This window comes from Lasiodiplodia theobromae (genome assembly GCF_012971845.1).
Source record: "Lasiodiplodia theobromae strain AM2As chromosome Unknown scaffold_52, whole genome shotgun sequence".
Taxonomy (NCBI): Eukaryota; Fungi; Ascomycota; class Dothideomycetes; order Botryosphaeriales; family Botryosphaeriaceae; genus Lasiodiplodia; species Lasiodiplodia theobromae.
In genome coordinates this window covers 173,687-201,051 of record NW_023336533.1, presented here as the reverse complement: position 1 = coordinate 201,051, position 27,365 = coordinate 173,687, and the positions used below count along the sequence as shown (strand labels likewise).

The window sequence follows — 27,365 nt, the reverse complement described above, 5'->3', positions numbered from 1 at the left end:
TTCCGACTCACCATTGGGCCAGAACCGGTTTTTTGACTTCTTTTGACTCATTGCTTTGCAGAAAGAGAGAAAGAGCCAGACCGGGCCGCGCTCACCTCACCCATCAACCAGACTTGCTTTCTCGCTGGTCTCGTCACTGGCGATCCCTCCCCCCATTGTTTTGCCGCATTCCAATCAACACGCAGTCCCAAGATCTAGCCCTCCATCATCATCGTCATCTTATTCCCCGGCAAGCCACCATCATTATCAACCCACTACCATCGTCCATCCGCGCGCCACACACCGCACCCCGCCACCCAACAGCATTCCACCCAAGACACACACCCCACTCCTCATCATCGATCACCATTCGCCAATCCCGCGTGCCGGTCGGAAGATTACTCACCGATGCTGTCAAACCACACCAAACGTCAAAGAACCAAAAAAAAGAAAAGAGAATTAAGATCAAAACTAGCGCATGACAGAAACAAAAAAAAAATAACGATCGGGCATAGTAGTAATAGCAGTAGGAACCAAAACAATAATCCGGATGGCGGGGGCGCGCGCGGCGGCGGTGGCGCCCGGCAGCGGGATGGGCGTTTTTACTTGAGGCAGAACCAGGGAATCGTGGTCAACGAAGCCACATAGGATCCAAGGGCTTACAGCCAAACGTGTGCTTGCTTGGCCTAAATCCTTACTAAGGCAATAGTTTCGTCTCATCTCTCTCTCCCTCTTGCTTAGAGGTTACGGGTACAATGATACATTTTAGCTTCCACCACCCGATCCAAAAGGGGAGTTCTGGTTGCTGGAAGGGGCGGGATTGAGCAGGCCGCGGGCGCGCGAGGGCGGCTCGGGGCGCAGATGGTGTGTGTGTATGCGTGCAGGTGTGGGTGTGGACGTTGTGTATGCGGGCCGGCGTGCGCGCGCGCGTGTTCGTGTGTGTGCACGCGGAGCCTAGAAATTGGGGTGGATGGGTGCGTGCGTGGTGCGATGGTGAGGGGGGCGGGTGCGGGACGGCGCGGTGCGGAGTGGGTGCAGTTGGATGATGAGGAGGGGCGGGCAAGGGCGGGCGGGCGGACGGGCGGTGCGACCGTTGGGATGGGCGAACAGGGTTTACGGACGGGCAGGCATTGATGAGGGGAGAGTACGTAGATTGGAGAACGGCAAGAAAAGACCAAGGGCGGGGTAGTCAGAAAATAATGCTTGTGGTGCAAAAGCTAAGGGCTGGGCCGTTCTGCCGCCGGTTTGCTTTCCCACGGGTCTTTCGCATCAGCGCTTGTTGATAGTACCTTCCTTTGGTGTTATGTGGGGACGAAACACTACGGGAAGTAGTAAATGGATTTGTCTTGGACAAGGATCTTTTGTGGAGAAGATGGCCTTAATTGTGCGCTAGAAACCACCACACCTCAGCCCTCGCTATCGCTATCGTGATTAAAACTCGACGAAAATGGTGGGCCTGAAGACGCATAAGGTTCCTTTCTCTGCGACCGTTTCGTCCGGAGGAAAAGGGGCGATGTGGCTGGCGCTAGTTTGTGCTGCCGCGCGAGGGGAAAGAGAAAAGCCAGAGTGCCAGATGACCTGCTGGGGCGGGGATAGGGCTGAGGTAAGGGCCATGCAAGGCATACAAGACAACAAAGAGAAAAAAAAATTAATAATCCAGGGAGCGCGCCAGAGTTGCGCAGACGGATAAAGGGTCCCCTGGCTCTTGTCCGCGGTTGAGCAGGCCGTTGTTGGTACCTCTTACCATTCATTTCCGTCTCGTTTGCATTCTTGTGTGTATCCGCGGCGGGAATGGTTGATTTCGCAGGCATGTTATTGGTGCGCCCGCACCCGTACAACGCGCGCGGACGGAAATGCGGTTGCGTGCGGAGATAGGGCTTGGAATGAATGAGGGGATGAGGAAAAGAGTTACATTCGAGTGACCAAGCGGACTCACCGGCGGCCACGCACGCGGCTTACTATGAGACGGGATATCCGGGGCAACGGCTGGGCACAGGGCGGAGGAGCCGAGTAAACGGAGACATAATCTGGGGGCGGTTCGCGGAGAAGGCGCCGGCTGACGGGGATCGTGCCAACAAAGCTGAGAGAGATGGCGCTGACACAACAACCTTCGGAGGAGTGCTTACGGCCCCAAGTACCAACTGCCCAACTTACCGTTCCATCGTGTCCTTCCATTTTGGAGCATGTGAGGATGGATGAGTGGTTCGATGGCCGGTCGGGCCAGGCTGAGGGCTGAGGGCTGAATGCGCACATGACTCAATCCTGCCAGGTCGACAGGTACGCTGCTGCAAGGCGCGGCCGTGACGACATGTGCCTGTAGCTTGTGGAGGGCGGCCGGTCAAGCGAAAGGGCGGTCGGGAAACAACGTGTCTCTGGTCGCATTATCTTGTTGCTATTTCCGTGTTGGTCTGCAGCGTCGTTGCGCCCAGGGGGAAATGGCCCGCGCCAGGTTTGGCGGACCTGCTTATCCCTTCCGCCGGTACTGTAGCTGAAAAGCAAGCTGCCGGCTGCTGAACGTGCGACGCAGGGGTGAGGGCGGTAATAGGCGTCCGCGTGAGCAGCAGGAGTGGCAAGTAAGAGTGTGTGTTGTACCGACTTCAATATATAGAAATCCTGGGGTCGGCAGACCCGCCGCGGCGGCTCGCCCTCTACTTCGACCAGTTGGTGAGCCTGACAGCTGATGAAACACGCTGCTGTGCCCCGGAGGCGCTTGCATGCCCGATTCCATCGTGCATTTGCCGCCGTCGTTGGAGGACGCAAGATGAAGGATCTGTCGTGCTGTCAATGCATAGGAGATTTTTCGATGCCCTGGTGGTGGCTTGTGGTGTTGCGGCCCGTGGACGTTATTTGGATTATCGCGGCGGCAAGTATTGGCCCATGTAGCGGTCAGGTCTGACCCGGCCTTCGTATTGGACCGTTCCGGCTATGTGCTCTTCCCGCAAAGGCCTGACGATCCCGGGGATTGACGTCGGGAAAACGACTTGCTGGTTCCGGCTCAGGGGAACCCGCCGATGTGCGAAGGCGAGCAGAAGATGCAATCTACAGCTGGGCGGCTTCCGAAATGAAGGAACGGCACAGCAGCACCTCAGGGGACCCGAGGGAGCGGAACGGCGTGTAGAGGAGCACGTGGGCTGGAGTCCGGCGGGCTCGGCGTGGGGGAGCTAGAGACGCAGGGTGATAGGGAGTGACGTCCGCGCAGAAGACACGTACGTGGGCGGATAAGCAGCGAGTAGTGAGCGCGGACGCAACTTACCAACTGTAGCAGGTCATACACACGAGCAGTGGTACACGATGAGAAGGTCTGCCGCTTATCGAGCCTTGCATTGATGGCTTGAAGTTCCTTTTGCCTTCCCCACGAGTCCGTGCGTGGCTGGAGCGGTTGCTCTTCACAACGCCGATGATGCCGGGCTGCAGGCGCGGTGCAGATGCCGCCGCAACGGCTGCGCGGCCCAGAGCCCAGGCGAGCGGTGTCGCGATGGTCGCAATGGCAGCAATTCGCGGAAATTGTTCGTCAATGCACTCTCCAATTTCCGCAATTGACCGGTGCGCCGGGAGCTGGGAGCGGAGCGCTGGGAGAGTTGCAAGCGCCGTGGAAAAAGGAGCCATGAGGCAGATGACCGCCGTGTTTTGGAAGCTCATGCGTGGGACGGCACGGCCGGCGGGAGGCGTCCCCCCGGGCGCTACCGTTGGCCGTACAGTTGCTTTTGGTGTTGCTGGATTCGCCCAGCGCATTGACGATGACTCTGGCCGTGGTACGTTCTCTCGGGCTGCCGTCGCAGCCCAAACGAGTCGAGACTGCTTCGCTTGGCTGGCCGACTGAAACGTGAAAAAGCCCGGGCGACGTAGCGGCACGGCGCGGCTCCGCCAGGGCCAGAGGATGTCGTCGGCAAAAGGCCGACAGCGACGGCTTCGAATCCCACGAGGCCCAACACCATCGCGCCCACGCTGATAAGGCTGTGGGTGTCGGCACTTGCGAAGGCTCCGCCAGCGTCAGCCAGGCCCATCCACGGGACCTGCGAAAGCCGGCAAGCCCGTCTTGGCCCGATCCGACTCCGGCCTAGCCGCAAGCCTGTCCCGGGTTGTCGGGTCCGATGGCGCTCTCCGGGGAACTGGTTTTGGTGTTCTGCTGCCTACCCCCACCTCCCGCCGGAGATACAAGAGCTTCTGAGACGAAATGACAGCGTCGTATCGTGAAGGAATGTGGTGCGCTCCCTGTTGCCATGTCTCGGTGCGGGACGTCAACACCACGGTGGTGGTGTGGTGAGCAGTCGTGGACAACGCTCACAGGCGAAGCTCGATGTCGCAATCGGGTCCGCTGCCGCTTCGGTCGGTGGTGTGGCAGCCCGCCAGCTGATGGGTGCCGCGATACCTGGAGCGTGGAAGGCATTGCTGTCTCAGTCGTTTGTGCCATCACATGGAGAGCTCATTCACCGCCTTCATGCGCGACGGGAATCAGCCTGTTTCACGGCAGCTGGCAGCGCCGCGCCGTCATGGCGAGCGTCGTCGCGGTCCCCTTGCCGCGAGCCCTCGCGTCAGCGTGTGCGACGTGCAGACGATACATCGCCAACTGCTGCATCGGCGAGGCGGGACGGAATCGCCGCGCCCTGCCTGAGTGGTCCAAGTGTCCGGGGAAGTCGTTTTGCGTCTATGCGGCGGGGCTTGCAATCCGGGGACTGCACAGCACATCGTGTCACTTGCTGGCACGCCCGCGACGCGACTGGCAGAAACCGCAGGCAAGTCGACGAGGCACGAGGCGGGCGATCACGGGGAGGCGCATGGGTGGTAAAGCTCCGACGAGATTACCTGATCTGCCTCTCGAGGGTACCGGCCGAGACTTTGGGGCCGGTGGCAAACCTGCCTGCGCTTGTGTACCCCCTGGTAGACTGCGGAGACGGGCGCCGGGGGCTGCAGCTCAGGGTCTGGTCACGCATACAGTCGCAACGGTCGAGAGGCCTGCCGTGCCACCCAGGTCAGCTGCGCTCTCCTGGACCTGGAGATCATGAAGCAGCGATCGCCGTGCTGAAAACAGCCTGTCGCACATGATGGGCTCGCCGCGCGCTGACACTCGTCAAATGACTGCCGCTCGACTGCCACTTCATCAAGCCCGGCGGCACAGCGCTTCGACAGCCTCGTCGAGAGCGTCAGAGTGAGGCCAGGGCAGCTCACCTCATTCTGCGCAACGCTGCCCGTCGCCGACTGCCGAGAAGGGAAGGTCAGCTGCAAGCGGAAAATTCCTCCCGCACATGTGATGCTCCAGCCACAGCAGCGACAACAGCGGCGTGGCGACCTGCGGTTCCTGGCCACAATCCCGCTGTCCCGCGTGCTCACCGGCCGGCGGATGGCAGGCGGCGGCGGCGGCGGCGGCGGTGCGGTGGGCGGGCGGCGTGCTGCAGCAGAAAGGACGGCGGAGAGGGCGCGGAGAGAAGTCCACTCGAGACGCGCGTGAATCATCCGCCGACGTTTGAGGCGTGTTTGCGGCCAAGCGCCGGCCGAGTTGGGCACGCCGTACCCGTGCCGGTATTTATCCTGCAACGAGCAGCCGGCCAGACCACGGGCCTCGGGCGCGTGCGGTCGCCAGGGCAGCAGCGGCGGTGGCAGGCGTGCTAGCGGCGCCTGTGCGCGTCGGCTGCTGCGGGCGCGTGGAGGAGGCAGTGGGCGAGAGCAGCTCCGGCGGTGTCGGGGCCTGACTCGGCGCGGCTTTGTTCTGCTGCGGTTCTGGAAGAGAGCTTCTTCAGGCCGCCGGAGCTGCTCAGCCGCGCGGCGCTCGATTGGGCTGGGCTGCCAGGGGACGTCGGCGCTACTCTGGGGAAGAGCGGAAGCGTCGCTGGCGCTGCAGCCGGCTCCACCGCGACTCGTACGCGCTGGCGGTGGCCTTGCACGTTTTGGGACGCACGCCGCAGGCTGAGGCAGATCCAGCGTGCGCTCTTGTGACTTGCATTCCGAGGGTGCCCCCCCCCGGCACGCGCACTCGCTGCCCGCGCTTCTCCGTGCCCACGCCCCCCGGGCGCGCCCCGGCGTGTGCGCCCCCCATGCTCTGCCGCTCCATGCCTCTGCCCATGCGCAAACGCCTCAAGTCCCACGGCGCCGGTTGGTGCTGGTGGTCGCAGGCACCGCGAGCTTGTGCGGTTGACTTGTCAGACAAAAGCACTGTCTCTCGCTCTCCCGGATTCTTATGATCCAGAGCCCCCAGCTTCCCATTCCGCAGGCCCACGCACGCACACCACCACCACCGCCGACTGCAAGGCCGCCACTCACACTCTCCCTCCGCACACAACGCAGACTGCTGTCTCACCCCGCCCAAGCTGCCACGCTGTCCGGGCATGCCGCATTACTTATGAACCCGCGCCGAACGCCTGCACTCAATCGCCAGCGCTGCGGTATTTGGGCCTGCCGATCTTGACGCAATCGTCTGCTCCGGAAACAGCCATCTCGCCCTTTGCACACACCCAACCCACCAACCTCATATAACCGCCACCACGACCGCGACCATCGCACCGGCCGCGCCGTCGCCCACCATGCCGTTCAAGCCCCAGGTCCCCATACTCCAAGTCGAGTCCAACGCCATCCACACCGTCGACACCCGCTCCGCCGAGCAATTGTTCGGTCTCTGGTCGGGTAAGCTCTGCCGCGCTTCCACCGCGCTCCCTCTCGCTGATCCGCTGTAGTATTCTCCAAATGCGCCGAGACCATGGAGGAGGGCCGCCGCCTCGAGAACCTGAGCTGGCGCCTATGGAACCGGGAGACCTTCTGCTGCGCTCCCGACCACACTAACCCCAACGCCTCTCTGTTCACCACCCCGCGTTGGTCCTACTCGCGCAAGACGTCCGACTCGGGCTCCTTGTCCATTCCCGCCCTGTCGTCGAGCGTTGAGTCCAACGACTCGGACGAACGCGTCGACAGCGCCTCCACCCTGCACTCGACCACCTCGTCAAGACCTCACATTAGGAGACACGACTCGACCGAAAGCCGGAACCGAGGAACAGAAAAGCACATTACGCCTGTTGACCTCGAGAGCTTAGTCATTTGCATCAAAGAGAAGAAGGACCTGGAGCCTCTCGCCCCCTTGCCGATGCCCGCTCCCGAGCAGCAGGTCCAGGAGAACGCGAAGGAGCGACGCGTCGAGGAATCCATTCCGCCACCTACCAACCCTAAGCCCCAAATGGTCCCCGAGTCGTCCACTTCCACCGTCGCCACCACCCTCGACAGCGATCTCTCGAAAATGAGCCCTCCTGTCATTGGCTCCGACACCAGCACCTCCACCGACAGCAGCTCCCACAGCGTCGTTCGCGGCTTCTCTCCCGGCCGCGTGTCCTCTTCCTACCGCTCGAGGACGAATCTCCAGCAGCAGGCCATGCCCACCCCTATCATCAGGCAGCCCCAGCACATCGCACCCCCGATGCAGAAGAAGAAGGGTGCCATGTTCACCCTCGGTGGCTCTTCCGACGAGGATGGTAACAGCTCTTTGGAAACTCACATGCAGATGAGCCAGATGAGCAACGCGCGCAGTTCGCTCTCGGACGGCCTCAGGAAGCCCCCGGCCGTGTCCCGCAAGCAGACATCTTTCAAGGATGAGATCTCCGCCAGGATGCCCGAGCGTAAGGCGTACGAGAGCGAGGAAGTCTTCGAGAGCGACAGCGACGAGGAGGTCTCCGAGAGTGCCATCGAGGACGACGACGAGAGCCAATGGGAGGATTCGGACGATGAGAGCGGCCCATCTAGCGTCAACGACAAGGTCTCGTTCCAGAGGGTCGACTCCAAGCCCAACCTCACCTCCCGCCGCTCGCTCCTGACCACCCTGATGCACGAGGGCGACCGGGCCCAGGCCCTCCAGAACGCTGCGTCCCGCTCGACTCCCGCCCTTCGCCGCTCGCGAGCCACTTCGCCCAATGGACCTTCCGTTGCGGCATCACCTAACACCCATACGTTGAGATACACCCCTGCCCAGCCTGCCCAGCCTGCGCCCAAGCCTGAGCAGGAAATCCCCAGGTCAAAGCCCATCATTATGACGACCTCTAACACACACGCCCCTCCGGCACTGTCCCCTCGGACCACCAGGCGGAACATGCTCACCACAGAGTTGACAGAGTCCCTCCGCAAGCATCTGCTGTGGGAGCGCCAACAGAAGAACTCGACCAACAACGCAGTTCTCAAGAGGAGACACACTTCGACAGATGTCAAGAACCTCAAGAACTACCCTGGCGAGGCTCAGCCATCGGCCCTTGCGACCGTAAAGGAGAACGCTGCCAAGGGCAACAACTCCTGGACCACCAACTACTTCGACTCGGGTCTTCAAGAGTACCACGAGCGCGGGTGGTGAAAAAAAAAAACAGTTTGAATTCTCCCTCCAGGACAGGCATCAGCCTCTCGGCCCGGACGACCCCGGGCAGTCATTGATTGCATTTCTTTTATTGCGAACATAGCGTGACGGTGTTTGGCGATTTTGCTTCTAGTCATTTTAATCTTTTTTCATGGTGTTCATGGACTCATGGGCTTCATGGCAGGAACGGCACGGGTCACATCTGACTGCTTCTGAATTTTTTTCGGGATACCATTTTGCACTTGTTCACAGCAGCACAACGATGCTACGAATCTTCTTCTTTTACTGCGGACTATTATTTCTTGGACGGCGGGAAGACATCGACACTGGCTCGCGCCTTGGTTGCATTGGAGGGGAATTCACATGCGAACGGAGCATACCGCCGCCGTCCATGCCCTGTAACACTATACGGAACTCTGTACTTGTAGGGGAAGCGTTTGGGTGGAGCCTCGTCGCATTCTGGCAGCCACCGACTCCACCGGGGCTGGAGAGCACAATTACCTCACGACTTGTAGATGGTAATCAGCTTAGGTAGCGTAATCACTGAAAAAGTGGATTTTGAAACAAGCCAATGGCGCGATGCACCGGGATGCTCAGTGGACTCGGGGTGGATTCACCGGTAAGAGGGCCCTGGGCGACAATCAGCAATTCGCATGAACGGATTTGCTCTCATGGAAGCGTCTGGCCGGGCGTGTTCCTGATGGATTCGAGAGGGGCAGAGCTGGGGGGGCGTGGCAGCCGCCCCTCACAGAGAGTGACCCGGTGCCGTCCGATTTTCTGCCAAAGTTCCCCACCGCCCCAATAAGCAAAATGCATGGAAGAAACGGTCGGTGACGGGCACATGCAAAGAAAAGCCTCAGCGTGGCTCCGGCACGGGCTCTGATCCATGAGCCGCCAGGAGAGAGTTGCATAAGCGCGTGCACACCCTCATCAGAAGAGCAAGAGGCGGTAAGAGCGATAAGAGGCAAAGAAGCGCAGCGGCACGGCACGACACTGGGGCATGTGCTTGTGTGCGTGGGCGGTGGCATCATGGGCACGCTTTTGCCGGCCGTGGCTCGGGCGCGCCGCCGCCCGCCGCCGTCTCGCGTGCCGAACAGTAGCAGCTATCTACGCGCCTCGGTTGGCCGCCGGCGCGTGGCAGGGCGCAGGACGGCGACGGGCCCAAGGAACATGTGGAAATAACAAGTCAGAAAAAAAAGTACATCCCGCCGTGTCACGGGCGGCGGCAGCGTGCAGGTGGTGGTGCTTTTTGGGCTGCGTGCCCGTGCAGCTGCCCCTTTGCGGGTGGTGGTGTCCTCGGGCCGACACAGAATGGCAAAAGACACTGCAAAGCATTGGCAGGGCGCCAGATCAGATGGGCGGGTGCATTGGCACAGAGGCACGATGGCCGCTGGGGGCGGCGATGCGCAGGTGGAACACCGAGGGCGATCGCGCACACGATGCAGCCTTATGAGTCACGGCGCGGCGCGGGCGTGGTCAACATGACTGAGTATGACGGCAAGATGAGTTTGGGTGATGCTGCGTTGGCAGCGCGGTAGACTCTGGCTCAACACCACAACCGGCCCCCAACTGCCCCCCCATATGAGGGCCTGCTGACCTCGCTCTGTGCAAACCCCCAGATCGCCGCTCCGCACCGCGATTGTCTCCCTAATCACAGTCTATTTCCAGCGCCTGCCTATCATCATGGCCGCGGAAGGGCGATCAAGCTTCCGCAGCGGCACGAGCAGCGCGGCCGGTACGTTCGTTCTGCCAACGCATCACTCTAGCCGCTGCACGTCCCGGTCATCTGCTCACTCCAATGCAAGCGTCCTCAGGGTCGCCCGCTGCCAGCGCATCAGAGGCAGCGCGTCCTCAGCCTCAACCCCAAGCCGCTGCGCCACGGCGCGGGAGGCCATGCCGCTTCTACGGCACCCCGTCCGGTAAAGCTTACGCGACCCTGTCTGTGCCTATCAACCCGCTCAACACCGTGTGGGGTTTCTGTTGATCACCAGACGCCGCATCCCTGATGGCTGCTGATATGAGTGATTCCAGGCTGCCGTGCCGGCCGCCAGTGCCCGTTTGCCCACGACGCCTCGGCCAGCGGCGGTCAGCCTGCTTCGAAGGCCCGACCTGCGCGTCAACGCCAAGCGGGCGAGGATCCGGAAGAACCTTCTCTTGCATCCACCACACCGACTCCGCGCGCTCGCGTGGTGCAGCGTCCCACTCCGCGCGCGCAACAGGAAGATCCCCGCGAGTTTCAGTTGGCGCAGATCCGCCGCAGATTCAGCCCGGAAGAATCGCTCGACGCGAGCGCCGCCACCATTCTGGCTTTCGGCATGAAACCCTCAGACCCCGACTTTCCCTTTGACATTGACGAGCTGGCCTGCCGCCTCCGCGTGCCTGCCACCTACCCAATGCAGGGCCGTCCGTCGCTGAGCGTCACCAACGCCGAGATGGACAGGGGCTTCCAGATCAACGTCGAGAAGGGCTTCGATGCCCTCGCCGCGAAGCAGCTTCCTAACCAGACGCTGCTGGCATTGATGAACGCGCTGGACCGCCGCTTGGAGCAATTGCTAACCGCACCGCCTGCTGAGACTTTCTCCATCAAAATAGTCCCGAACGCGGCGGCGAGGGCCGTGCCGAAGCATGCCGCCCAGGTCCCCACCCCGCCGCCGCCGCCGCCGTCGGTCGTTGTGCAACCATCCCAAGTGCCAGCGCAGCCGAGGGAAAGGCCACCGCCACCTCAACCTGCATACGGCCCTGAGCAGAGGGCGCAGGCCAAAGCGCGGCGTGACCAGGAAACGCGCCAGCTTGAGGCTCGGCTCGGCCGCCTGCCTCACTTCTCCACCCTGGCGGATGGCGCGTTTATCGTGCCTGTCGAGCCCAGGCGTAGGGCCGAGCTGCCCATTGCGCTGCAGGCCATCAAGACGGTGAGGCTGCTGGTGCCTGAGCTCTATCCGCTGCAGCCGTGCAGGATCGAGCTCATGGGCATCGACAGGCTGGATGCAATGCCCGCCGAGCAGGCCTTCGAGGACAGGGCGAGACAGTTTGCAAACATGTCACTGCTTAATCACGTTAACTACTTCTCCCAGAACATGCATTCAATGGCCCATGCGCCCCCGGCGACGTCGGATGACAGTCCGAGGGTCCTGGACCAGGTGAAGGAGCTCACCGTACAAGACAACGCAGCGGAAGCAAGCACCGCAGCGTCTGGTGCCGAGGCAGACTCGAAGACGGGGACTGGCCATGTAGACGATAGGAGTCACATCATCACCATCCCAAGACCGCCTGAGTGGCAAGTGCTAGCTTCTGATGACGATGACGAGGATTCCTACGACTCCTACTCTGATGAATCACACAGCGACGGAGAAGCGGAAGGGGGTGGCTCAGACCGCCCCGGAGGAAGCTCCCAGACGCCGGCTCTCGAACGCGGGGTTACGGTGTCGTTCCCGCACCTAGAGCTCTACGGCATCGAACTGCTCGAGCTTGTCAACCTGTGTCTGACCGTCAAGTGCACCCGGTGCAAGGATACGTTGGACGTCAACAACATTAAGAACAATGCTAACGCTGACTATACCGGCATCCGCAGCGAATCGTGCAAGAAGTGTGCGAATCCGCTGGGCATAGGTATATCCGTTGGGGAAAAGTCTTTTTGGATCATGGGACTAACGTGTGAAAAGGGTATCGAATGGACATGATGCATGCAAACTCCGTTCGGGCCGGCTACCTTGATCTCGACGGATGCACTCCCGTTGACATGCTCCCAAGGTGAGGCTGCGAAAATAGAAAATGAGGTGGCGCATGGGAACATTTGCGGCTTACAGTAGCGCGACTCGTACCCAAGCTTTCATTTCGCCCTAAGGGAAGAAGAATGTTGAGGGCTGACTGCAGGCTCGCTAGCAACTTTATCCCGACATGCTCGGGCTGCTCTACTCAGTATCCCAGCCCCGGCGTGGTGTCTGTTCGCGGAGACTCGTCAATGGCAATGTGCAGAGAATGCCACCAGAAAATGAGTAGGTGGCGCCTAAAGCTGGATGATTTACAAGGCTAACCGGTGCTTGTCGCTCCGTGCAGCGTTCAAGATCGCAGAAGTTAAATTTCTGTTGGTCAGCGCGTCGTCAGGTACGTTGCTAGCGGCGGGCGGAACAGGTCCCGGCGAGCCTACTACGCGCATCGACATGCTGATTGCTGCGTGACCACAGCACAAGCAACCCGCGCATTGCCGCGAAAGAAGGTTCGTCAGGCCGCCCACCGGTTGATGCACTCACAGCTGACGGCTTCTGAAGCCCAAGGAGAAGCTGGGAATCGTGGCGGGCCAGGAATTACCCAAACGAGGTCGCTGCAAGCATTACAGCAAGAGCAATCGGTGGTTCCGGTGCGCCGCAAGCCACAAACGTCTTTGCCGGCGTTTGGTCCCATCAGCCGGACATGTGCTGACTCCGCTCCAGGTTTTCGTGTTGTAGCAAAGTGTACCCATGTGACAGGTACCGTCATTGCCCGCCAGACGATCGTGAGATCTCCAGGCCCGATCGACGGACTGACAGAAGGATCGTAGGTGCCACGACGCTGAGGCTGATCACCCGAACGAGCACGCCAACAGAATGATTTGGTAAGTTCCTTGGTGTCTCGCGCCCACCGGTTGCTCTCGATCTGGCGCGAGGCTCCCCAGATCCCTGCTCCACAGTGACGTCGCGCCTGCATCCACCCCCGGCACAAGCTTTCCCCGCACGATTTACCTGTTGCGGCAGACCGTCGCGCTGTCTCGGTGCCCTGCCACCCTCGCGACATTCTTCGCCCGAGCCATCTGCAGCCCTACGACCTGCCGTCGATCATCGCAACCCACCCATTGAGCGCGATTTTGCTGACAGCACCATTCTGGTCGCGTGTATAGTGGATTTTGTACGTCGCCGTCGCCTCCTCCCATCCGCGCCTCGGCTACACGGACGACTAATTGCGATCACAGGCTCGCGCGAGCAAAATTACCGGCCGGAAGATTGCGGAATATGCCACGCGACGCTCGTCGGCAAGAAAGGGTCGGGCTTCTGGGAAGGTGGAAAAGGTACGTGAATAATGCCCCAGCTTGTGATTATTGTGATTGCGCAAGAGTTCTCGCCCCTTTCTTAATCGCGGCCAAACTTCCCTGCCCAGACCCCTTCACGACCAGAGACAGAGTTTTGCTGCCCCCGGCGGCGTAAGCTGGCCGTTAGCTCTGGCTGCGCTTCGATTCGCCGGCGATGGGTGAGGAGGCGGACACTAAGGGCTTTGGGTGTCTACACCCGCTTCCGGCACGCCGTTGTCAGAAGCCAAGGCCACAGCTCACCTGTGGTCGAGAGCAGCGGCACCAGGGCTTGAGCGACTCAATGCGGCGTCAGCACGCGCGTCGGCGCATCCAGCGTCGCACCTCAAAACAAAGACCGTAATTCGCGACGCCCGACGACGTCTTCAGCTGCCGCAGTGGGCCAGGCCCTGTTCACCAGCTGTCATGAGGACGGCGGTAGTGGGGCAATAGACCGTTTGCAGCACAGGCAGCCGCCGCCGCGACTCGAGGCATTGATGAATGGCTGGCGCATGGACGCTCCTCGGGCACACATGGCATTATTGCAATGGAACCAAGGTTCTTCATGCGGCGGTTGCGCTTGTTTCCTCTGCCCTCAGCGCCAACCTTGTCGCAAATGGCAGTCCCGCGCTTCCGACCGAGGTACGGTAGCCACCAGGCAGCTGCCGGCGGCTGAGCCGAGAGAGACGAATACGACAGGAAGAAGGTTTTGTGGCAGCCCATCTTGCAGGCCTCCCACGTGCGCGAGCCCCGCTCGGCCCTCGCAGCCCCACTTTCTGGTTGCTGGCTCGGCATTCTCCCCCAGGTTCTTGGGATTCGCAAATCTGGGGTTGGCTGTTCCTTGTCGATTCGACCACCCTCCCTCTCCTTCTCCTCCACCAAGCTCCAGGTATTTTCGTCGACCGGGGGAGGATCTGGCGGCCGCATCGCCGGATTTCGGATTCCTTCCAGCTTGGCGGGCAAGGCAACCCATGCCGGATCCTTTATCTCACGCTGCCGCTGGACCGTTTGCCCGCCATACTCATCGCGCTCGGATCTGGGGAAGGAACTGACCCTTTGCGTTCATCGCACGAGACTGCCCGCCTTGCAAAGCCTCGAAAAAAGCCTCAATGGGGCGCACGCGGTCACTCAAAAGACGCCAGTGTCCCTGCGTCTGAAGGGCCGAGCCTGCTGGGGCAATGCCGCAGCCAGCAACCGCAATGTTTTGACATTCTGGCCCGAAGCGGACTCATACGCGCAGTCATGCGATGCGCCCGGTGGTGTCGTGGGCTGGATCGAACTAGGTACATCCATCTGCTTAGCTTTCCGGTCGCGGCTCCGCCGGGGCTTGTTCCCCTCTTCTCGTCGAGAACCTCCACCGCGACTAGCCGCCTCGTCTCCGCAGGCCTAGACGCGCAACCTTTTTCAAGCTTCCGCTGCTTACCTTACATTTTACTGCTGCTGTTGAGGCTACCAGCAGTAGTTGCAGCGGAAGCAACAAGTAGTTGCGCGCCCGCGGCGAAATGCCGCCGTCTCTCTTTCTCCGTTTCAAGTCCAGGCCGCGTGACACGGGCACTACCTATCTCCTCAATATGAGGAGCGCGGAGAGACGGAGATTTCTCGCAGAAACTGTCAGAGCAGGAATGCTCCGCCGCGCCGACGCTATTTCATTACACAATTCGTACACAAGCACTACTATCCGAGCACATGCTTTTCCTAGGGGTTTGTTCGGACTTTGGGCTAACGCAGGCGGTTCCGCTGGTTGGAATGCAGGTACGCGTGACCGCGTGCGCATGTCGAGGAAAGGTACGTTTTATCTTTTTACTTTTGCCACCAATTAGAGCCCGCTCTGGTACTTGTTGCTTTTAGTGCGAGTACTTTTTTTTTCGTAGAGGGTGGCGATGGTGGTGTGATGCCATCCTTTCCAAAGAGTTTCGTTACCCTCCATCCTTCCACCCCGCCTCACGGTTGTGTTTCAGCCTCTATTCTTATTTTTCCGGCCAAAGATGAGCCGTTGTTTGAGAAGCGCTCGCGTTTGGGCAGCGGCACACCATTTACCCATGGATGCGTTCTTTGTTTTCTCGTCATTATGCGTTTTTCCACCCAATCATCGTCCAGCACTTGCGTCTTATTTTTTGCGATTTTTTGGTTTTTGGCACAACCCCCCTGCTTTTTGCTAGTCGCGTGGCCTTCCTTCCGCTGTGCCGCACACGCAACGCGTACCACACGCAACACGCCTCTCTATACCCCCACGGTCAGGAAAATAAACAACACAAACACAACACACGCGCACGACGCCGCCCACTCTTCCTTACGTCGATCTATCTCTCCTTCTTACCGGTGCGACGTACTCCGTCTCACGCACATTCCCTTTATCTCTGTTCTCCGCACGCCCGGTTTCTCCTCTTCGTGTTTTTGTCACCTCCGCAAGTGGGGGGGTGAGAGAAGTGCAGGGGTTAGCCGGGACGTTGTCTTTCGGCTGCATCGGCTGCATCTTCCGCCGGCGAAAGCGTTGTTGCCCGGTTCTCCACGTTCGCCGGCGGTCAGGTGTATATGTGCGACCGGAGGCACGTGCAACGGGGAAAGGGGAGGAGAGTAAAAAGCTTGGTGTCGCGACGTGTGTTTGGTCGTTGGTTGGGTTGTGCGTCGGCGTGCGTTATGCATGCAAAGGAGAAATGCGCCCCACGCATGATGATGCTCTTTGTCCTTTTTTTCCTTTTCCCTTTTTTGCTTCACGTTTTCCCCAGTCACACATCATTTGTTGTTGGTGCACGACCTCTATATTGAAGGGGGGATGAAAGAAGGCAAGATGCGCTAATTCGAGACCGCTCGTTGTCACACCGCTAGACCCGAGGAAGTACAAACGTCGCCCCGGCGGTGCCGCGAGCGGCAGCAAGGACAAATAAGGGAGCCTATCGGATCTTCGAGGAGGTTTCATGGCTGTGACGAGAGGTCGTCCACGTGGTTGAGAGAGTCAGGTTGGATTAGGTAAGTGTCAGAGGTGTGATGGTGATGTGGGATATTAAGGTTTTTGATTTGGTGTTGTTGTTTCGGATCATGTGGTTGGAAGTAGCAAGTCGGGTTGGCCCAAGCAGACCTTACCTTCTTTCTCTGTTCCACGATCTGTTCTTTTCGGTGGAGCCTATTCATCAATGGATCGCGTTACTCATCGTCAATTGACCACGCGGCGCCAGCGACGACTGATCTGCTACAAGCATTGAGAAAAGCCAGGTGATGATGAGCTACTGGGAGCGGGCGTACGTACGCGCAACGCACACATGCGTGCGTGCGTGCACACCGTATCTATTTTTTGTCCCCCTCTCACGATAGGGGCCCGAGCTGAGGGCTGGGGCTGACTTGACTGCGTTGGGCTCGATCTTTTCTACTATTACCTCCTTAAACTAATAAGCGACGGAGGAACACGCAGGAATCGAAGGTTCGGGCTGCAAATCGCAGATCCTCGCCCGTTGGTGTTGGTGTCCGCGTTGCTTCTGCCTTGATTTTCGAGGCGCTTGGGGACGTTCTAGATTGAGGACTGTGGATTGTGGGTGGAGGGACTAAGGTGGAGTTTAGGTGGAGTTTGGGCCAACGTTTCGGGATCCGTGTTTTAAGGTACTTTCCGTAGGGCTGCTACTGCTGCTGCCTTTTTGGCGCGTGCTGGATGGTGGTGCGTTCTCTCTCTGTCTCTGTTGCCCTTCTGACGAGACGAGAGGTGGTTGGTGCGGGTTGGTTACTGCGTAACAACCTTTTTTTTCTTGACGCGCATCGTAATTAGGAAGTGTTGGCCGCTCCGTGCGTTAGAAAAGGGAAGAGGCGGGAGGAATGGGCGGTGATGACGATGCCATCACTTCACCTGCACCGCCGTATTGCGGCTCTACTCTGTCCCAGACTTTTGGTTTTGTGGTCTTTTCTTTCTGCAGCAACACCTCAATCACCCAACTTCTCTCTATCGGCTCGCGACCGTGTCGTCTCCAAGGGGCGGGATCGGGATCGAATGACCACCACCCACGCGAGTCGGACACGAGCGAACATGCAGAGAGACGAGTCGGTCTTCACATCGATCGCGCGATGCGGACGGTTTCGAGGTTGTTTTACTACTCATTCACATGATGAAGATGGGCATTGCGGATTGGGTCGCCGTGTAACGCATATGAGGTTGTCTCAGCTGTTCCTCCCCCTCGGGGCGCTCCGTGACAATTGGACCCGGCTGCGATCCGGTTGGACCTTTTGCATACCAAGGCATCGTCGTCACCGACGCGATGGACCGATTTTCTCTTCTTATTAAGCTGGCCCAGATCTCTCGTCACTTCTTTGCCCCGACTCGGTACCCAGGCCGTTGGTTCGGATCGGCCCGAGACCGAAGGAACAAAAGAAGAAAAAAGGTATCGTGAAGGTTAGCTCTAGTGGTGTATCATCCTACCGAACGGCTCCAATAACGGCGCTTCTACGTCTTAGCTTGCCGTCCACTGACGATCTCGACGGGAATTCCCATTGATATTCGGAAGGATTTCTCCTCAACCAGCAGACTATTGTGTGTGGAAAAAGTTTTTCTGCCCTTCTGATTTCCATTGAAGGGCATTGGCGCAACCACGAAAAGAGGCAACGTGATAGTCGGCAAACCTGCCTCCTCAACCGAACGCCAGTGTATGTACAAAGAGAAAAAACTTTCTCCGAGCCCGCTTTCACGAAGATTGCTGCCCGACAACAACGCGCGGAACCGGGGAAACACGGGAAGGTGGGGATTACAATTGGAAGGACGGGTGGGCGGGCAATTAAAAAAGGCGACACATCCCAAAGGGCGGGCGTGCAGGCAGCCACCAGACGAGAAATGGCAAAACAGCGAACAAGAAAGTGAACCCCACTGCCAACCACGGGTTGCGGCTGGGCGGGGCGGGGCTGAACTGGGCGGCTCGTCGACAGAAAGAGGCGGGCTGGGGAGGGGCTCTCTTAGGGCCAGGCATATCCATGCAGGAAAACATCGGAGCCGCAGTTCAATTTGATACTCTCGCTTCGCAACCGCCCTGGTCCCTTTTTTTTTTTCTTTGCCTCCACACGCACATCTTTTGGGGGGGTCTCGTCTCACATTCTGCAAATCATTGGCGATGAAGAGTAATCATCGTCAGTCCTACACGCAAGGCACAAGTGGGCAGGTGCGCAGCTTTGGTTCCGGCGGAACGAACATCTTGTCTTTTTCGATGCCCTTTTGCCCCCGGTTGCCCATTGCTTTCGGAAGCCGCCGACACTGCGGAGCAATGAGCAGCCCACAGACAGAGCTCGGAGTGTCGGAGAAAGGGGGGCATCCAAATCACAGGCAGGAAAAAAAAGAGAAGAAGGCCCGACTGCGGGCCACTCACACTTGTGTATGTCTCTCGGTAAGCACAAGCAGATACTACAGTACATAGCTACTGTGCACACGCAACATAACTTACGACGCCGCCGAAGCGGAGGAACAACGTGGCAAAATCATCCGTGCTTCTTCCTCACTACTCTCTCTCATCCTGCTGCTGCCTCCCATCCCTAACGCTTTCCCCGTGCGGCGTCTGGCCGTGACCGCCGCCATCTCGTGGCGTGAGGGGTAAATGGAGGTGGGTTTGGATGGGGGCCAAAACACCGGAGCGGCGAGGCGGAGGGGCCCTCTGGCACACCGGGGGGACTGGAAGGGATGGAAGCGGAGCCGAGTTCTGGCTCTGGCTCTCTTGTTGTTGCTTTTAGAGAAGACGATCACATTCATTGGGACGGCTGCCAGCAGGATGCGACGTAGCCACGTAACTTGGCTTAGGCTTTCTTTTGCTAATTGTTACGGTTGCTTATGACTCCTGTTTGCTGGCTGGCTGGCTGGCTGATGATATGGTGGTGCTGCGCCTCAGGGCAACGGGATTGGCCGTAAAGGGCATTGTAGTGGCAAGCCAACTTTCTCTGACTTGTCGTCTACTACAATGCTACCTACCTATCTACAAGCCCAATCTCTTTCGGCCCCTGCATGATGGTGAGATGTGGTGACACTACTATCATCATGCGTGACCTCAATGTGCTTGCCGCGGCTGGTGCCTGTCGTCCTTGCTTCCTCGATCGCGAGGTATCGGTCGATGGTAAGCGTGCGTACGTAGGTGGTGGTGCGTAGTTCGAGACATTCTTTCGAGATAGCTCCATCGGGGACTCTCGCTTGCCGTCTGTCAGATCGGGGGCCGGATCGCCGGCACTTTTAGCGACGCACAGGCAGGCCGCCTCGTTGTTGCGTGACTTCTTCCCTTCGCCATCCCGCTCGGTTTTGCCGGCGTAATTAAAAAAGTGCTGTCTGCGGGCAACTACCGGTTCGGGTCGGATTTGAGCTCTGCAGGCAGGGGCAAGCGAGGACGACAGCGCGACATGCGTGCACGTGTGGGGAGCAGGGACGGCAGCGATGACGTAGGTGGTGGTCGAGTGTCAGCGTGATGCCTTCTCAACCACCCGCTTCAATGTGCTTACGTATCGCCCTTCGCTCTGCGAGTAATGCAGGGCAAGCTTTCGGTTGCATGAGTAGGGCTGCGTGGACGTCCCCTTGGCGGCACACATTTGGACGGTCTAGAATGCTTTGATCCGCGGTGCAGACAGCTGGTCACGATGAGCAGCTGGGTTTTTTCTGGAGAGATTGGCACCCATCCCTGTGATATTTCGCCCTCCCGGCGCGAGACACATCAAGGTACTGTCCTCATGACCGTCGATGAAGGGCAACTTGACCAGATTGTCAGTCGATTGACAAACGACATCGCCCGGGTTATCGCCGGCACTCGATGCCAACGAACACCCCCTCTCTCCCTTCTTCTCCGCACCGCGCTCCCCACATAGGTGGCGCTGGGGCAATGGGGCAAAGAAGGGTCTCATGAATCAGAACACGAGGTCGTTGTGGGCACAGCAGAGGGGCGAGTCGCCCGATATTGCCAATTGAACCGCCAATCACTTTCCGACTTTTCCCATTGTCCGGGGGCTCTTCTGGGGAAACCGGACTTACGCCATCCCGCCAGTTAGCGACCTCGAGAACGTGCTCAGATGCCCTTAGCTTTAACCTCGCCTCCGGGGAGTTCTCTTGTCACTTCCGTTGGCGTGACCCTCTAAGGGCCAGCGGATCGGATCTTCGTCGGGAATCATGTTTCCGGCGGAAGGGAGGAGCGGAGCGGAGTCGGGGCAAGGAAAAAATGGCGGAGGGGCGGGGTTTCTTCCAGGGCAGAGGGTGTGAAGGTGGCGCTATGCTAGACGACATTTGAGGGCATGCCATGACAAAAAACCAGTCTTTCGTTGCCTGCAATTGATGAGCCATTTTTCTGCTTCTCCTTAGCTGAAGCAGTGATGTCGCTGTGCGGCTGAAGTTGCGAGACATGTGACCACATTCTCTTGATACATCTCGATATTTACGGGCACGAGGGGGGTTGGCCTTAACACCTATGACGTCTGTGCTGGGGATGTGGTGGACCTGTCATCCCTCCCTTGGCCAGCTCCAAGAACGTTCAGATGACGCTTCAAAAATTGCACCTTAGATTCTTTTGAGATAGACGGGGAGACGGACATCGCTCCTGCACGCCTTGGTCGCGACGATCACTTAGACCGCCGCTGATGACGCCGAGGCCGCCAACTTGCGCCTCAAATTACCCCAACCAGACGCTGATTTCCTAACGGGGGAATCTCTTAGTGCCTTTGCCACTATGGTTTTCCCCATTGGCCAGTAAAAACGACTACAAGGAAAAGTTAATAGGCGGTTGTACGGAAGTGATGCCAACGGTCATAGCAGCATGTCGATCATATCGATGACGAAGTTTGGAGAACTCTTCTGCCCGTCGTAGATTTTCACTAGGAGAATCCTACAGTGGGTGCCGAAAGAACTGAGCTATCGTAGACTAATTTCTGTCAGAACCATCTAAGCTCGTCATGTGCGTAGCTGAAGCTACTATCCGGACGTAGATGTAGAATTGGTCGGATTCCCTTGCTCACGAAGATAATTGCGGACCGTCATTTCTTCTGGTACCTACTTGAATGCTTCACCTATCTCTGATTCGAGAACATTCTCGAATCTCATTCGTTACCCTCCCTTCCATACCATAACCAATACGGCCCTTTCCAAGAGTCCAGGCCTACATCACTACTACTACTACCACAAGCTGAATTCTCAAACACCTACACATGCAACCTCAAAGTACGGTAGTCTGATTCTTCGCGAGTCTCGCCGTCACACCAGCCCCGCCAACCAGAAGCAAGGCAGCCCAGTACCTCCACCAAGTATTTTCCTCGTGGCACAAAACCCCGCACCTCTTACTCCACCCCTTTCGTCCTCCAAATCCCTTGCTGCTAGACTGCCCGAGACCCCCTTTCCACGACAGCGAGATACGACGTCCAGGTGGCGATACGGTGCACCGCGCGGAAGTGGTATCCGGGCATACGACAGCAGCAGCAGCGAAGGGAGTGCGCGAGGGAAAAACGTGTGGGAATGCGGGGGAATACATTCACTCCGTAGATTTGAAAATTAATATATTCTCCGTATGTGCGAATCGAAGGACACAAGAGCAGAGGAAAATCAAATAAATGTCCGTTCTTCTTTTACTGCCCTTCCCCCCACTCACCCTTTCTCTCTGCACGTCCGCCCGTCGCCGGCAGGTGGCTGAGAGCGACAGGAACAAAGCCTAATGCATGTACAAGACAAGCTGCATGTACCGCGTTGCTGTGGTGTAATAGCCGTCATGTACAGTATTTCGAATACTCTACATGTACTCCACATCTGTAAACACTTTTGCTTTTTTTCTCCAGACATCTACACAAAGTACAGGGAAAAAAAAATTCTGTGGTGTCACACCTACCACATGTGCAGCGACATTAAGGTCAACAAAAACAAAAGACATGTCTTCTAGAAACTCGCACGACAGATTCAAAACGCACGCAGTAAATGAAGCACGCGGACAGCAAGGGATGCATGTCTTTGTCCCGCAGATGCAAAGACAACGCGCACAGTATGTAAGAGACGCGACGCGTACTGTAGCACATCCACGGAAAATTTTTGTCTTCGTCTTTTTCTTTTTTCTATTGAATAAGTATGTTCCGCTGCTACATTACTTACTTTTCCATCCGACTCGGCAGCGTCCGCCACGACGTCATTGCTGTTCCTTTATCATGCCAAAAGAGGCCAAAAAGGGAGGATTGGAAGACAAACGTCCCCTGAGTGCTACATCATACATGCATTTCTTCCAACCCACGACTGGCGGGGCGATTATCATCTCCCATAATACGTCGGCTTGCATCTCTTCCCCCAATGCCTTGTTTTCTTTTTTCCTTCATCCGTGGGGAACATGACGCTTGTCTCAGAAATCGTTCTCGTCGCTTCCTGCAATAATGACATTGTTGACCTGTCGCAAGGGTGAAGACACACGCGTTAGCCAAGACTCTCATTCAGATAAGCGGTGAAGGGGCGTTCGCGAATCGGGTTCAGAACCCAGACTCCGATGGCCTAGAAGCCTGGACGGGATCCCTGTCGAAGCGGGCGGTTGTGATGTGCACGGCGGGAACGGGGAAGCGGGGAAGATGCGAGACGATATGTTCTCACTGGCCAGCGACACAATCCCAGCAGATCGGAGGTCAGGGGCGCCGCGGCGAGAAGCGAGAGACATGGGGTGTGGGGATGCAGCCATCAAGGGCAGTCAGAAGAGGTCATGGGGGGATGGGCGTTATTTGTAACACCAATGGCTGCAGTGCAGAACAGGGGTTCAATGCGATTTGCAACTCGCCTCCGCCGGCCAGAAGCCATGTCGTGTAACCGTGGCTTGAGGGGGGACGTCGGGATGGCGCACCTGCACTGCAGCCAGAGGTGATAACCCAACGGAGACGCCGTTGGGGCCCGAAATAAATGTGACTGGGGGGAAAGGGCTGCAGCTGAAGCACAACCGGGAAATTGTGAGGCGACCAAAGAAATCTGCAGACTCACCTTCAGGACCATGCGGCACAATTGCGTCGCAAGCAGGAGCTGCTGCCTCTTGGAGATGAGCGGGTCGATGACAAAGTGCTCGCGCATGTCTGTCACAATCTACGTTAGCCCTTGCATCACGCTTTTGTGTGGAGTGTGACGGCTCAAGTGATGCGAGTAGTAATTGGTGGTGAAATAGGTTAACGGAAGAAGGTACGAGCCGCTGCACATGCGACCGGGATCTCGATTCTGTGTATCCGGGATGTGCGACATCTCGTTGCGTAACCGCATCTGACTGGCAGCCACATGCAGTGCCGGTAACAGCTGGCAGTTGTGGCTGCAGATTGCGGGCAGGGAGCGCGCAAAACAGCGTTTGCAGGGAATCAAGCTCGGGATGTGATGATGCAAAGGGGAGCTTACCGTTGGTTCCTGTTTGCATGCAATCAACACCCAGGCGCGAGTTCTCCTCCTTGACCTGTCTCGACTTGATGGACGCAAGGGTCTCAATAGGGCTCAAGCCCGAGTTCTCAGCGAGGGCCATAGGCACTGCATCGAGCGCCTCGGCGAAAGCCCGCATGGCGTATTGTTCGAGACCGGGGCTCTGATAACGGCGTCAGCCACCAAAATATTGAATGCGCAGATGATTGACACGTTGTCACACGTACCTTGACAGCTGCGTCCTCGACAGCCAGAGAGCAAGCAACCTCTGCCGCTCCACCTCCGTAGACAACGCGGTTGTCCCGAACCAGGTTGCGAACAACGCACAGAGCGTCGTGGAGGGACCTCTTGGCCTCGTCGATGATCTGTCATGCGTCAGTTCTAGGCTTCGAAAAAGCTGGGGAAAGGGCCAATGTACCATCTTGTTGCTTCCTCTCAGGAAAGCGGTGACGGCTCTTGTGTTGGCGCACTCCTCGATCACCAGCATTTTGTCTCTTGTGGTGCCGAAAGTCATCTCCCTCACAATACCAGCAGTACCAAGCTTCTCCGCGCTGAGGTCCTCGAACCTGGGCACTATCCTACCGTTGGTGGCGATGGCGATGAGCTCAATTTCGGGACCACCGACCCACCTGACAGCGGGCAGGTTGTTGGTCAGGAGAAGGTGGTTGGCCTCGTCGTCGAAACCCCACTGGCAAATGGCGACATTGGCGCCAGTGTCCTTGATCTGCGTGATCATCTCGTTGAACTTGTCAGACTCGTACTGCTGGAGGCGCTTGAATTCCTCGACGTTGGTGATGTCCAGCTTGTGCTTGGTCTTGGGCTTCGGGGGCTCAAAGGCGCAGGTGAGGATGGCAATCTTTGCGTCGCGGACTTCGGACGGCATCTGGGGGTGGGAGAAATCCTTGTCGATGATAACACCCTTGACGAGCAGGGAATCCTCGAGAGAGCCGCCGACCTTGGTGTCCACCTTGATGAGTTCGAAGTCAACGTCCTTGCGCTCGAGATCGGCAACGGACAGAACGGCGTCGACAGCCATGCGGGCAAAGTGGTCGTGAGCCTTGGAGACAATCTTGCTGCCCAGACTGGTCTTGGCGACCTTGAAGAGGTTCTCAGTGTCTTCCTTGGAGAAGGGGATCTCGTCGCTGATTTTGTCCAGCTGTGCCACGGCAACCTCGCACGCAGCATCGTAACCGTCGGCTATCCTGATGGGGTGGATTCCCTTGTCGATCAAGTCGGCGGCCTGCTCGAGCAGGGCGCCAGCCAAAACGACGACACCGGTGGTGCCGTCTCCAATCTCGTCATCCTGGGACTGAGAGAGCTCGACCAGCAGCTTGGCAACGTGGTTGGTGATTTCCATCTGGCCAAGAATGGTAGCGCCATCGTTGGTCACGGTGATGTCTCCATCAGGAGAAATCAGAATCTTGTCCAGACCTCGGGGACCCTGTCCACATGTATCAGTCCCTCCGCCTATTGACGCCATTCCAGTGTCTCATACCAGCGAGGTCTTGACGAGGTTGGCAACGGTCCTGGCGGCGAGGATATGTTGCTTCACCGCCTCGGTACCGTGAGTCCTTTGCTTCTTGCCCTGACTTGATGTCCGTCAATGTCCGCTCTCTTGCGCAGCTCCGGTGGATGTGTACGCACTCTCTGACAATGATGAAGGGGCGCCCGGACTCATCCTTCATCACCTGGGCTGTTCGGCGAGGTCAGCGGGGCTCGGGGGCGGAAAGGTGCGGTCGGCGCCGTGGGCGTGCATACCATTAGACATGTCAAGCTCTGTGTGGAGGAATGGTAGTTAGCATGAGCTCTTCGAGGGGCAGTGGACAGCTGGTTGCAGGGGGTCGGGGCTGCACGGGGGAGCTCAGGACGACGTACGCATAGCCATGATTGCGCGGGGGGTCCTTTGCAAAGGACCAGACTACAAGCTCGGCGGAGGGGTTGGGCGCGTCGCTGCGGGCGCTGACGGGCGTTGATCGGGAGAAGGGGCTGCGGCGGGGGGATGAGTGGTGCTGCTGCGGGACAAAATTCTGGAGTACGTGAAGTCGGCCAGCGCCCGCCGTCGCCCGCCTACCGCCTGCGCTCGGGCCACGTCCCTTGTCGCGGCCCGTCTTCGCGCTTCTATGTCCGCACGCGCATCCGCCGTCCGCCCACCACGAGCTCTTGCGCGTCGCGACAACCCAATTCGCTCACTGCGCACTGAACGTCTGCGCAAAGCTTTCGCACGCCATCCCTCCGCTGCCTCCGACGCGTCCAATTGACCACATTACGCGTCTCATCTCGCATCACCATGCCGCGTATGTAGAGCTCCAATACGCGCAGCTCTCGAGCTACCCAGCTAACTATTTCAACACAGCCGCAATCAGCGACGACGAAGGCTCGGCCTCTGGCTCTGAGGCTGAGATCCCCTACAAGAAAGCGGAGAAACCCGCGTCCAAGGTTGTCGAGGAAGAGGAAGAGGAAGATGACGACGAAGAGGAAGAAGACGACGAAGAGGAAGAAGAGTACGACACCGCAGCTTACCAGCATTGGCTCTCCGCTGACCTGCGCCAGGTACGTCGTTGAGAAAGTCATGAACCACATTTTCGATGATGACGTACGACCCGCGCAACCAACTGCGAACTCAGCGACCTTCACTGACGCCGTTCCAGGGCACCATCAAGTACGAGATAAAATGGCAAGGATACGAGAAGAAGCAGGACAGAACGTGGGAACCTGAGGAGAATCTGTAAGACTGCGCGAGCTACCTGCGGGTCATGAAGCTGATTCGCGCAAAGTGACGGCGCAAGGGAAGCGCTTGAGGAATACTTCCAGAAGATCGGCGGACGACCGACCGTCGGCGGAAAGAAGAGGAAGGCTTCTCAGACTCCAGCTGGCACTCCATCTGGCAAGGGCCGCGGACGCGGTCGTAGATCTCTCAAAGATGAGCAGAGTGCATCAGCCGAGCCGGAAACGAAGCCTGTCAAGAAGGAGAAGGAGCCGAGCTTTCCCAAGGGCAGCTGGGAGGACCATATTCAGAGCATCGACACCCTCGAGGAAACGCCAAACCCGAAGACTGGCAACAGGGAACGTGCCGCTCTGGTAGTCTGGACTGATGGCCGCAAGACGCGCCATCCGCTACCAGTTCTCAATCAGAAGTGTCCGCAGAAGGTAAGAGGGTTGGCCTGAAGCTTGCGGAATGCCATGCTGACTGTTCTCGCAGATGCTCGCGTATTATGAACAGCATCTGTACTTCAATTACAACTAACCCCCTCCCGGTAAAGCCGCTAATAATTCGTTTTCCAAGGAAATTCTTTACGTCCGATGGTGAGGAGATCACAGCCAGCAACGGTGCTGACGACAGCTAAGCACCCATCCGGCTCAATCGCTAGGAAGCAGCAGAACCACCGCCCGGCGGGACGATGAGCGGGTTGAAGGGGGGTGGAAAGTCTACATTTGAAGGCGTTGGAAATGATTCACCAGGGTCGGGTGCTTATCCGTGGCGTTCTTCAAGCGCCTTTGAAAATAGCGTGGAGTGAAAGCTTTTGCTATAGTTGCAAGGTGCCCTGCCCGACGGAATTGTCAGGTCATCAACCCTGACCAATAGGACTATCTCAGTTCTCATCAGGATCTACGGGGCAGGAGTTTTGGGGTATTTGCGGATTTTGATTGTTGTTGGGGTTGCATGGTAGGTGAATAGCGTCTGTTTGAAAGGAAAATAG

The 27,365-nt window shown here is 58.2% G+C and overlaps 4 protein-coding genes across 4 annotated transcripts; 3 read left to right on the top strand and 1 right to left on the bottom strand.

The window, feature by feature from the left end:
- Positions 1-6,494: 6,494 nt before the first annotated feature.
- LTHEOB_11739 (uncharacterized protein) lies at positions 6,495-8,296 on the top strand (the record flags this gene model as incomplete). Its single annotated transcript, XM_035508528.1, has 2 exons — positions 6,495-6,594; positions 6,645-8,296. 2 exons carry the CDS (start codon positions 6,495-6,497, stop codon positions 8,294-8,296), a joined length of 1,752 nt encoding a protein of 583 aa, XP_035365731.1.
- A 1,683-nt stretch (positions 8,297-9,979) lies between these two features.
- LTHEOB_11738 (Zinc finger CHY-type protein) lies at positions 9,980-13,470 on the top strand (the record flags this gene model as incomplete). The annotated part of the gene is made up of 12 exons (XM_035508527.1): positions 9,980-10,031; positions 10,328-11,902; positions 11,956-12,043; positions 12,221-12,288; positions 12,350-12,397; positions 12,478-12,509; positions 12,562-12,650; positions 12,724-12,759; positions 12,831-12,884; positions 13,167-13,174; positions 13,239-13,334; positions 13,424-13,470. The coding sequence occupies 12 exons, from the start codon at positions 9,980-9,982 to the stop codon at positions 13,468-13,470; spliced, it is 2,193 nt and encodes a 730-aa protein (XP_035365730.1).
- A 9,160-nt stretch (positions 13,471-22,630) lies between these two features.
- LTHEOB_11737 (Chaperone protein) lies at positions 22,631-25,552 on the bottom strand (the record flags this gene model as incomplete). The annotated part of the gene is made up of 9 exons (XM_035508526.1): positions 22,631-22,675; positions 23,251-23,339; positions 23,650-23,830; positions 23,895-24,032; positions 24,086-25,108; positions 25,163-25,256; positions 25,312-25,360; positions 25,426-25,443; positions 25,543-25,552. 9 exons carry the CDS (start codon positions 25,550-25,552, stop codon positions 22,631-22,633), a joined length of 1,647 nt encoding a protein of 548 aa, XP_035365729.1.
- Positions 25,553-25,954: 402 nt separating this feature from the next.
- LTHEOB_11736 (Chromo domain-containing protein) lies at positions 25,955-26,911 on the top strand (the record flags this gene model as incomplete). The annotated part of the gene is made up of 6 exons (XM_035508525.1): positions 25,955-25,961; positions 26,021-26,168; positions 26,218-26,260; positions 26,316-26,392; positions 26,442-26,814; positions 26,867-26,911. The coding sequence occupies 6 exons, from the start codon at positions 25,955-25,957 to the stop codon at positions 26,909-26,911; spliced, it is 693 nt and encodes a 230-aa protein (XP_035365728.1).
- Between the last annotated feature and the right edge of the window lie 454 nt (positions 26,912-27,365).